The sequence below is a fragment of the Daktulosphaira vitifoliae genome, unplaced genomic scaffold, assembly GCF_025091365.1.
Source record: "Daktulosphaira vitifoliae isolate Bord-2020 unplaced genomic scaffold, ASM2509136v1 Scaffold_1, whole genome shotgun sequence".
Lineage (NCBI taxonomy): Eukaryota > Metazoa > Arthropoda > Insecta > Hemiptera > Phylloxeridae > Daktulosphaira > Daktulosphaira vitifoliae.
In genome coordinates, this window is record NW_026099572.1 from 25,440,612 (window position 1) to 25,452,041 (window position 11,430).

An 11,430-nucleotide genomic window follows, 5' to 3' on the forward strand; every position below is an offset into this window, starting at 1 on the left:
ATACTTTAAGTAGTTAATTTAGTTAATAAAATTAATAAATGAAATTAATTGTTATAATTGAAACTAATAAAATCAAATAATTTTACTAAGTATAATATTCACATAATTGAATTAAGTAATTTTTTCAAATTTAAGTACTCATTTTACTTAATCTTAAGGAAATAAATACTAATCACAACAATACATATATTTAATATAAATGCAATTACTATTTTAAAATTATAAAGTTAATAATTTTTTAAAATTTATTTTAGATAGAAGAAGAGATTATCTATTTTTAGACACAAAAGAAAATTGAGAAACACAAAAATTGTCACTAAGAAATAATGTGCATAGCATTATATTATAATAATGAGTTAATTTTTTTATAGACAGTTGTAATATCTTCAATTTGAACTTCTAAATAATAAAATAATTTATTAATTAATATCTTGAGTAATAATAAAACTATTTATTCATAATACTTGCTGCGTCTTCTATGTCTACGATGTCTCTCATATGATCTGGAGCGACTTCGAGAATAAGACCTTGATTTTGACATTGATCTTCGTCTGTAGCGTTCACAACTTCTTGAACGACTTTTAGAATTTTTAGATCTACCATTTCTCCAACCACGTTTTCTATCACCTTATTAATAAATAATTAATAGGTAATTAATATCAGACACATATTTTGTAAAATAATATATAAACTATTAATGTAATAACCAATAACATTAAATGTACCTCTCCCAGAAGTTCCATTAGAGCGCCAATTTTCAGCCATCTCCCTCAACTTTGGGTTGATAGTTTGATTAGCTTCAGTAAGAACTGCTACTAGGTCAGATGCCTGTTTAGCATTAGAGTGTGTAAAGAACGTGTAAGCTGTTCCTGTCTTGTGAGATCGACCTGTACGTCCAATTCGATGAACATAGTCTTCAGAATTATTTGGATAGTCAAAATTAATAACAAATTTAACATCTTCAACATCTAAAATGTGTAAATTAAATTAAAATCATACAAAATTTGTACATAAATGTAGTACATTTTTGTTAGATATCTTTCTCGACTTATAAAAACCATTATTAATCATTTACCATAACATACTTCCATAAAACATTGTAAACATTAAGCTTATTTGCTATTTACCATCAACATCCGATGTAAGTTTTAAAGTGTCCCACGTGGGACAATGATAGATGTTGGATACGTTATAAGACACACAGACAGGTCAAGGTCCGATGGGCATAGCAGTGTGGAATGCCAATAGACCCACGTAGCTGCTGTTCGGTGACCACTCAAACTACTCATGTAGCCCGAGCTGCCACAAATACTTAGACCATACGACACACAATTAATTTATGCATGTCCATACTCGAGGCACAGCGTCGACAATGCGACAACATTGAAACATTATTAAAACTATTTTTAATTTAGTACGCATTGTACAGCTTCTGTGTGCCTCTGTAATGTAAAATAAAACAAAAAAATAACATATAGAACACCCATAATAAAATTTCAATACAAATTAATTCTGTTGAAATTTTGTAAATTACATAAATATTTTTAAATAATAAAACATTTTTTTTTAAACTAAATTATATGCATTAATAGATCAGTATAAGTGAAGTTAAATTAAATATCTTAATTTATGACTTTGATAAATTATAATTTTTATTTACTGAGGATTGTATAGAAATTATCTGTTTTCTTTAAACTAATAACTTGTTATAATATTTTAATAAGTAATTATTTAAGCCTATACAGAGTGATTCTTTTAATAATGCAACTCAATTTCTTCTAAAAGAAACATAAAGATTTTTTTTCAAATTTTTACATTTTCATATACTTTTTTTTTTTTATCAATCATTAAGTACTTTTTATATTTATCCCTTATTCTTTATAGAAGTGCCATTTTTTAATAGAAACATATGTATTTAAAGAGTTTATATAATGGAAAGTAATCAAATAATAAAAATTACTGGTCAACAACAACTTTTGGTACACGTATGACTAATTTTATTATAAGAAAATTATTCACAACACTTATTATTATGTCTAGGTGTAAAAATAGTAATAACTTCTAAAGTAATTAGTTCATTAAATAATAATATTAATAAAAATAACTGAAACAGTTATTATCTACCAACCATTTTTAAAATTTGATTATTTTACATTATATATATTAGTATAGTTTGTATGGAAGCTGTGGGAGCTTCAGCTTCTGTAGAAAAATTTTTATTCACCATAAGTTAATCAAATTTTTGGGTAGTGAGAGGAGAAGATAAAAAAATGTGGTAAAGAAATTTCCTGAAAGATTTGTTATCTAAAATTATTAACATGGTATAGAACTACAGCCACCAAGGGCTATTTTTTTTTATAAGCTATGTCCATGAATATTTAAGATACTTAATATGATTGTTGACATTAAAAAGAAAAAATTTAGCACTCCTTTAAAGAATAAGGGATGAACCTAAAAAGTACTTCATAATAAATTGAGAAGTATATAAAATTAAAAAAAATCAGAAATATAATTCTTAATATTAAGTTATTGAATAGATAAGTTAAAAGAATCACCTTATATATTCATAGTTATTGTAAAAAATAAGAAACATTTTTCAGATCAAAAGTTTGATAATTTAGTATAATCTTATTTTAAAAATTAATTTTATTAAATTAACTATATTTAGTCAATTTTTTGTTTTTATTAGATTCGGTAATAATTTTTGTATTTAATTACATGTTTGGAAAAGCTTAGTAAAATATAATCTTTCAATATATATTATCAGTGTGTCTGCCCATTAAATTTTCAGTATAGTTTTTTGCTATATACCATTAGTTTTTATATATTCAAACTTTTTTAATTTTATTATTGAAGTCTATGCTACAATCTTGGTAAAGCTTACACAAATCCTTCTTTAAAAAAAATAAACTGATAGATTATTGTATACTTACAGTACCTGTTTAAAAAAGCAGTCATTATTAAATGTGATTAAACAATTTTTTTTTTTTTTTTTTTTGAAGATGGTGGTATAGCAAACACAACTAATGTTTTATTTGTAATATGTAATACGACTTTAATAGAAACCATCTGCTGTACCTAATGTTTACTAAAAATTTTGTAAGTATGAGAATTAGAAAAGTAAATGAAAATTATAAAAAGCTTATCATTTTTCAACTAAGCTGTTTAAATAATTAAAGAAATTGAATGAAATAAGAAGTTCAGTGATGATGTCAAAAATCTTGATGTGGTTTAAGAATATTTGAAATATTGCTGCCATTGACTTTTTTTGAGTAAGTAGTTAGCTGGTCTTAAACTCATAATAAATTATAATTGAGGGTCTAGGTATAAAAAAGGTATTTCCTAAAAAAATATGTTTTGAAATAATCGATTTTAAAGTTTTAAATAAGTGTCACTCTTTTAGTATTGTTTATATGGTAATAAAATATGTGTCAAATAAAAGATTGACTTTGAAATAGTTTGCCTTAGTTTGATAGTTCTTTGTGTTGATAAACCTATGATTAAATTACCTATTCAGTTAAGAAAATACCATTTTTGTATTAAACAATAATAACCTTTTAACGAAAAAGATAAAAAAAGAAAGAGCTTCATAGCTGAAACAATGTTAAATTATCATTAACTTTCTAGACATTGTCTATTATATTTTACCTGATTGGGCATTAACTGATAAAAAGACATCTACAACTATTAAAAATAACAAAATATTTAATATTATTAAAAAAAGTTTACATACCTAGTCCACGAGCAGCAACATCAGTAGCAACTAATATAGGATAACGACTGTCTCTAAAATCTTAAAATGATAAAAAACAAATTAAAAACAATGAGATATTAATTTATTATTATTTTAAGGTTTAAATTGAAAACAATTCTAAATTACACAATTTAAAAATAGATTATTTAATGTTCTCTATGCTACATTAAATAATGTAACAAAATATTTATTTTACCTTTCAGAACATTATCTCTTTCATATTGTGATTTATCTCCATGTATACAAACAGCTGCATACCTAAAAATTTAAAACAAATTTAAGAATAATCTTTAAGTAAAATTTATAAATAAAAAGTACCCGTATCTTTTAATTTTTCGGGTTATTTCATCTACACGTCTTTTAGTTTCAATAAAAACAATTGTTTTATTTTCCTCTTCGTCCATTATTTTTTTTAATAGAGAAATTAATCTAAATATAATTTATATTATTAAATTATAATAGATAAATATTAATAAAATTAAATGAATGTATAATACTTTGTTTCTTTTTCATACTCTTGACAAACATCAACTACTTGTTGAATGTTATGGTTAGCTGCTAATGATAATGAACCAATATTAATTTGAATGTAGTTATCTAAAAATTCTTCTGCCAAATTTCTTACTTCTTTAGGCCATGTTGCAGACCACATTAATACTTGTCTATCAGGCTACAATTAAAATGTTTAATATTTTTTTTATTACTATAAATAATACATCATAAATGCTATGGTTATTAGTAAGGTTCAGGACTTAATGCATTAACAAAATTTGTTTGGACCCCTTATGAAACATCCAACTACATGAAAACTTATCACATATACACACAGTACTACAGGTACTTTTTTTGTTCTAGAGAGAATGAACCCCCACGCCCTCTCCCAAAAATAAAATCGTAATTAATATACGTAAGTTAAAATTAAGAAAAACAAAAACGAATATCTATTTATCATTAATGTATTCGAGATGACTAAAAAAACCTTTATAAAAGCATTACGTCCCGAACCCTATTATTAGTGTTATATATTGTAAAAAAAAAGCACAAAATATTATTTACTCTTATTTGATCTATAATTTTTCTAATTTGTGGCTCAAAACCCATATCTAACATTCTATCAGCCTCATCCAAAACAAGATATGTACATCTACACATATTTGTGCGATCTTGCTCAAGAAAATCAAGTAAACGTCCTGGAGTTGCAATAATTAACTCTACACCACGACTTAAATCAGCTGCCTATAAACAAAATTTACTTATTATTAATTGATAAAATATATTAATGAACCACACACTTGTCCGCTTTTTGGAGCTCCTCCAAATAAACATGTACTATTAACACCAAATGCATTACCAAAATCATCACAAACAGTTTGGATTTGTTGTGCAAGCTCTCGTGTAGGAGATAAAACTAATACAATTGGACCATCACCACGAGATAAAGTTCTTTGATGTGAAATATGAATTAATGCAGGTATTATATACTAGAAAAAATAATTTGTTAAGTAAATTTCATACATTTCTATTTAAATAAAAAAAAAATTACTGATAAAGTCTTCCCAGATCCTGTTGAAGCTATACCAACCAAATTGTTACCAGATAAGGCAATAGGCCAACCTTGGCCCTGAATTGCAGTAGGTTCAACAAAACCTTGATTCCTATAATAAATAATTTTATTTAAATTTAAGTTAATAAGTTCATAACTAATCAAATTGATTAAAAAATAATTAAAACTTGGGTGGGACTAACACACTATGTATCAATTTGAATGTTTTATAGTATTGAAGAAAAACAATATAATTTTCTTAGTTAATTTAACTATCGCTAAGTCCCATGTCAATACGATTATTATTATGGATTTTTCTGATTCTAAGTATATATGGAAAATTTTCAATTTAATATACAAAAAATGAAATTTAAAAAATTGTTACATAGCACATTATTTCTGACAAGGGATCAATTAAATCTCATTAATTATAATATTAATATTTATTTAATTACTTTCAGAAAAAAATTAATTCTAAACACAAAATAATCAGGAATTCAGAATTTATTAAATATTTCTACAATATGCTTTAATGATACAATTTTAATTATTTAACAATAAATAAAAAAGAAATTGTAAAAATTCCATAACTAACCCTAACAAATAACAAAGCTTAAGTATTTGCTATTATATAAAACAAAATCTACAATAACAAGGAATTTAAAGTAAGAATTCTAACTAAAATAATTTTAAACTGTACTTAATTTAAGGATACTGTTTTTAAGAAAATACATTTCAATATTTATTTAATTTTAAAGATATTTGTGTCACTTTCAAAAATTATGTATAATTTTAAATATTTTTATACAGAAATGTTATTAATTCTCTAGTCATACAAATGTTATAAAATAATTTCCTTTAAAAGTAGGCCTCTTATAATAAAACTGAGAGAATCTTTACCTATAATAATAAACTATTTTTACTATTTAAACTACATTCACTTTCAATATTTATTTTATATAAGTTTTTATGGATTTAGAAAATACAATGGAAATAAATGTAAGTAAAAAGAAGTTTTACTTTAAAATTATGTATAATTAATGATATTGTCTTCACTTATTTTTATTTTTCAATTATTAACAAACTTAACTTTTACCTTAATTCTTTAAGAATGATTTCTGGAAAACCACTCTCTTCAAACTTAAATATTGGTTTTGGAATATTTTCACCCTTTAAGGTAATTTCTTTTTCTTCATAATACTTTTCTATTTCAATTTTAGATCTAAAATAATAAAAAATTATGGTAACTATAGCATATTTATCTATTATTAATCCAATTTTGATAAAACTAGTGTTATTATATTACATTAGAGAAGGTTTTAAAGTAAAAAAGTCTATAAGTTGAGAGCAAATTAGATAATCAAATTTTATAAATATTACTCAATTTCATTGGATAATATATTTAAATTATTTTTATACCTTAAAAAATATAAGTTTATCAGATTTAAGTAAGACATTTTTTTTTTAAATTTATTAATGAAAATATTTAATTATATCTAAGATATGTTGCTAAAATGTTTTTTACAAGACTTCTGCCACACTTCTAAACATCCCACTGATCATAGAAACAATAAAATAAAATTATGGTTCTTTTAAGGTCAATGTTTACGATATATACTCCATTATCCATGTACCACTTAATATTTATATATGAAATGATACAATTTATTAAATTACTAAAAAATATATCTGTAAGGACAAACAAAATTGACCTGTTGTAAACAGTTTTATTAGGTATATAAAAGTCTTTTTTGAATGGTTCCAATTTTTTCAAATCCCATTTAGGTTTACGTAAATTAGATCCTGGTTCACTACGTCCTCCTCGACCTCCACCACGCCTACGTACTGGGCTACGACTACGTCGAGTCCGATCTCTTCTTCGATCTCGTGTTGCCATAACTGGACTGAAATATTTTTATACAAAAAATGTAATTTTTGATATTCAAAAATATTTTTTTGTAAAATAAAAACATCGTTCACGCCTACTCACTTTCTATTATACGCCATAATGTACCAAAATAATCAATTATTTATTTTAAAAAGTATTTTTATAAGTTATAAATTGTTATAAGTGAATAAATTAGATTTGAAATCGACATTTCGTAATATTAGCTATGGATATATCAATTTATTTATTCACTTTGCATGTACATATATATGCTTTTATTAATTTTACAACATAATTGTATTATTACATTATGAACAGCTATTTTACATAAGTTATAAATTATATTTCGTATAATTTGTACTAAACTTAATTGAAAAAGCATATATCATATATCGCCTGAAGACAGAAAAAATTTTATTTACGAGATAATTGATAGATCATATTGTTTACATGAATCTATATATTACCTATGTTTATATAGATAGATGGCGTATAACATTTAAACTATAACTGATAATCATCGTTAACAAATATTTTCTACTTGAAAAAAATCATTTCTCACAATTTATTTTTTTTAAATAAAAGTTTTTCACTTATTACAGAAAAATTCATAGTTATTTCAAAATTGATATATATTTTAACCATCATTCGAAATTTGTTGACTCTATCAAAAAGGAGAACCACTGACGAAATATTTTTGTTTATATTTTGTTCTTTATCATCCTCACTAATCTACCACCACTACCTCAGACTATGTAGTCTGTGCCACTAATAAGTTAATTTTTATTAATTATTAATTGTGAAAAATTTGTAGATTAAAATAATATTTTTTAATTTATTATTTTTTTAAGAGAAAACTACTATAAGAAAAATGACTCATATCTTTTTATATTCTTTTTTAATTATAATTAGTTTTTCAATTTTACATAAAGGTAACATTATATTTCTTTATAGGTGTGGTCATTCCTTATTACATCTTTTTTAAATAAAAACCGCTTTAATTACTATTGTCTTCATAAATTATTTTTTAGCTTATAGTATTCAATGTTATCAATGTTCCACTAGTAATGATGCCAAAGGATCTGATAATTGTGGTGCTTATGAAAAATTTCATAAAGATCGTCATATACCAGTAGAATGCACTAGTGATGAATCTAACACGCCCGGTACATTTTGTGTTAAGGTTACAAAACAAGGACTCAGAGGATTTATTTGTAAATAATATAATTTATAAATATTAAAATAAAAACACAACATAATTTAATATTTATACTGTAGGGGATGGACGTTGGAAAAATGTTATTCGTCGCTGTGGTTCAGTATCAGATACCGGTGTTACTGGAGTATGCAATTGGGGAGTTGAATGGAATGGAGTATACTGGGAAGAATGCTATTGTTCAGAAGACAACTGTAACTCATCAACTAACATATCTCCTTATTCAGTTATTATTATTACTTTGTGTGCAATAATAACTATGTTTGTAATAAATAATTAAACTCAATTTTTTTTTAATTAGGATAGCAAACAATTCCGTCCAAATATCAAATTGACTAATGTTTTTATTTTTTATATTTTGTTTACATTTACTTTTTAATAAACTATTTGTATTTTTAAACTAATTTCAAGTGTCCAGTTATTTGGTCGATAATGGTAGAATTATCAGGACCAATACCAATTACAGTCGGTGTCCCAGCTTTGATTTGAGTAGCTCCAGCATCATATATTATAGCAGAAAGAACTTTATGAGACTTTGCAATTTTTGACAGTTCATTTAATCCTTTCTCTCCTGATTCTATACCAACAACAACTTTTTTCTGGCCAGTCATTTTCCATAATTGAGCAATTTGAGGTTTAAATTGAACTGAAGCTTTATAACATTCAACAGAAGCATGTGAACACTGAGCTGCAATTTTTCCTTTGCCCATTTTCAAATCATTCCTGACAACCAAGACAAGTTTAGTATTGGTAGTAAGACTTGTTAATGAACCAGATAGTAATGGTCTAATGTTACGAAAACCATAGGACATACAAGTTCCTATGAAAACACCAGTCACAAAAGATGTAATTACTTCATAACTTGGTACTTCAAACATGATTAAAATCAGATGTTTTTTTATTTTTTTCAATACACTCTTTAAAAGCTTTCACTTCAGCTTGACACTTTCTCCAGTCTTTTGTTGTTGAAATACAATCTTGAACTTTATAATGTAAATGAGCACAATTTGTTTTATTTAATAGCTCTTCAAGTAAATCTTCATCATCTTTTACTTGGCTTGATTGTTTATTAGAATGCATTTCAGCAATCAAATATCCTATAATTTGATTTAAAAGAGTATTTTAGTTATTTATTAATTAATTGATTGAGGCTATACTAATCGACAGTAAAAGATCTATAAAACTTCAATTAATAAATTAATTAAATAAAATAATAAATTAAGCAAAATTTATATATAATAATAATAATAATATTTTAATAATTAGTTTTTATTTATGGTTCTTTCTAAAAGCTATGACCAATTAAAGTTGTTTAAGATATTGCTAAAACAAAGGGAGTCAATTAAGTTGGTTTAAATCAACAATATGTTAGTGTAATTATAAAAATTTAACATTTTTAATAGTGTTACCATTTAATCTGATAGTCAATATATAATCAAGTATACTGTACAGGTGAAATGAATTTGCATTTTAATTATTTTTCAATTAAAAATAAATTATATTTTTACTTTGATGCATAGCTGAAAAGAAATCAGTTTTACAATATTTTTTTTTATTTAGTTTGAAATGAATTTGCATTTTAATTATTTTTCAATTAAAAATAAATTATATTTTAACTTTGATGCATAGCTGAAAAGAAATCAGTTTTACAATGTTTTTTTTTATTTAGTATATCTGATCATATGAATTCTCCCCTTCTACTAGACTAATGTTGCTTAACAACATATCAAAAGATTAAAAATTATATTTAAATGAAGTCATCAGCATCATAATTTGAACATTTTCATCCAATTCACATAATAAAGGAGGAAATGTCCCAATAATTACAATCTCTAAAAATTTCTAATATGTTCAGTTTCAATTTTAAAATTACATCATTTTTAAAAATTCAAGGATGCAACTTAAAACATTTTAAATTAGAAGCGATATGGCTAAAGTAAAATTTTCATTAAAATATTTCAATATTTTTTGCAAATCTTTCTTTAAGCACTATTACATCAAACCATTTAATAGCTATGTTTATCACTATCAGATTTCAATCTATTAATAAGTACACTATACTAAATCTTCTTTAAGTAGGGTTCCAGCTGTATTAGATTTTCTATTAATTTGAATTAGTTTTAATTGTTTATTATTTGTTTTAAATAAACATTTGTATAAAATTTATAATTGTAATAAGTTAAATATTTTAAAATAAATATAACGATTATAAAAATGTTTCAACGGCTTAAACAAACAAACCAAATTTATAAACTACTTGATATTTTTTTGACACCAAATAAAAGACAATGAACAAATATTTACACAAATTAAATGAACTTACTTTCAAACTTAAATTAATATAATTCATAGAAACCAAATGTAATACACTTTAAATATTTTGAACATAAACTCTTGTCTTCGGGTAAGAATATTTTTTATTATAATAAAATACATAGGATTTAATCAATTCTATGAATAATATATTTAATAATTAAATTTTTTAAACACTGATAGGAGATAAGAGATAATCACAGACCAATATGTTTTTAGCTTGAATGCGAGTTAATCAAATAACTTTATTATAATGTGTGTTTATTTTAAGCCCGTCCATGGAAATGTTCAGATTTCATAGAACCGATTTTAATGATTAATATACCAAAAGAGCTCGATTTTAATTTAGTTAAGACTGTACTTGTTTTTTTATTATTAAAACCACAATCATTCTGGTCATAATATAACCAAGATATTGTATTAGATTTTTTCACGAGTTTGTCACAACACATCTTTGGTATTAATGGTAGCGATAAAAATATGCTTTGACGCCATAAAATAGGTTTTTCAATATCTATATTTCTGGCAGTCCCTACGAGATTAAAACATTTTAAATGATACTCTTGAAAAATGATTAAAATCTACTTAAATTACCAAATTGATTTTAAAACTAAAGAACCTTTTTTTTATGATATAAAATAACATATAAATTTAAATGGAACTATTAATTTCTAAAAAAATAGTTCATCGCCCAACAAAAAAATAGTAGCTTTTAT

At 24.1% G+C, this 11,430-nt stretch overlaps 4 protein-coding genes across 8 annotated transcripts; 1 reads left to right on the forward strand and 3 right to left on the reverse strand.

Moving 5' to 3' along the window:
* Positions 1-154: 154 nt before the first annotated feature.
* On the reverse strand, positions 155-7,940 carry LOC126901800 (probable ATP-dependent RNA helicase DDX5). 5 transcript variants are annotated; one of them, XM_050678566.1, is made up of 13 exons: positions 7,288-7,592; positions 7,010-7,201; positions 6,394-6,519; positions 5,298-5,409; positions 5,047-5,235; positions 4,811-4,990; positions 4,252-4,424; positions 4,073-4,183; positions 3,951-4,012; positions 3,734-3,793; positions 726-968; positions 469-627; positions 156-399 (listed from the first exon to the last, which is right to left on the reverse strand). In XM_050678566.1, exons 1-13 carry the CDS (start codon positions 7,302-7,304, stop codon positions 344-346), a joined length of 1,680 nt encoding a protein of 559 aa, XP_050534523.1. In that variant the 5' UTR covers positions 7,305-7,592; the 3' UTR covers positions 156-343. The 5 variants fall into 5 exon arrangements, 3 of the variants coding, with proteins under 3 accessions (XP_050534542.1, XP_050534523.1, XP_050534532.1); XM_050678575.1 differs by having other exon boundaries at positions 165-399; positions 465-627; positions 7,288-7,590; XM_050678585.1 differs by lacking the exons at positions 7,010-7,201; positions 7,288-7,592 and adding an exon at positions 7,653-7,940 and having other exon boundaries at positions 155-399.
* A 26-nt stretch (positions 7,941-7,966) lies between these two features.
* On the forward strand, positions 7,967-8,805 carry LOC126901816 (uncharacterized). The gene is made up of 3 exons (XM_050678623.1): positions 7,967-8,117; positions 8,217-8,399; positions 8,464-8,805. The coding sequence occupies exons 1-3, from the start codon at positions 8,057-8,059 to the stop codon at positions 8,679-8,681; spliced, it is 462 nt and encodes a 153-aa protein (XP_050534580.1). The 5' UTR covers positions 7,967-8,056; the 3' UTR covers positions 8,682-8,805.
* LOC126901809 (peptidyl-tRNA hydrolase 2, mitochondrial-like) lies at positions 8,464-9,279 on the reverse strand. Its single transcript, XM_050678609.1, has one exon. The coding sequence runs from the start codon at positions 9,277-9,279 to the stop codon at positions 8,797-8,799; it is 483 nt and encodes a 160-aa protein (XP_050534566.1). The 3' UTR covers positions 8,464-8,796.
* On the reverse strand, positions 9,272-10,870 carry LOC126901821 (cytochrome c oxidase assembly factor 4 homolog, mitochondrial). Its single transcript, XM_050678634.1, has 2 exons — positions 10,725-10,870; positions 9,272-9,498 (listed from the first exon to the last, which is right to left on the reverse strand). The coding sequence occupies exon 2, from the start codon at positions 9,479-9,481 to the stop codon at positions 9,272-9,274; it is 210 nt and encodes a 69-aa protein (XP_050534591.1). The 5' UTR covers positions 9,482-9,498; positions 10,725-10,870.
* Positions 10,871-11,430: the final 560 nt, after the last annotated feature.

Bases quoted from the DNA above. Each gene is read 5' to 3' on its own strand.
- LOC126901800 (XM_050678566.1), bottom strand. The intron at 5,410-6,393 runs GTAAAAGTTAAG...TATTTATTATAG, and splicing joins ATCATTCTTAAAGAATTAAG to GAATCAAGGTTTTGTTGAAC. The intron at 4,013-4,072 runs GTACTTTTTATT...TTAAATTTTTAG, and splicing joins CGAAAAATTAAAAGATACGG to GTATGCAGCTGTTTGTATAC.
- LOC126901816 (XM_050678623.1), top strand. From the start codon at position 8,057: ATGACTCATATCTTTTTATATTCTTTTTTAATTATAATTAGTTTTTCA. The intron at 8,118-8,216 runs GTAACATTATAT...ATTATTTTTTAG, and splicing joins TTTTTCAATTTTACATAAAG to CTTATAGTATTCAATGTTAT. The intron at 8,400-8,463 runs GTAAATAATATA...TTTATACTGTAG, and splicing joins AGGACTCAGAGGATTTATTT to GGGATGGACGTTGGAAAAAT.
- LOC126901809 (XM_050678609.1), bottom strand. From the start codon at position 9,279: ATGTTTGAAGTACCAAGTTATGAAGTAATTACATCTTTTGTGACTGGT.
- LOC126901821 (XM_050678634.1), bottom strand. From the start codon at position 9,481: ATGCATTCTAATAAACAATCAAGCCAAGTAAAAGATGATGAAGATTTA.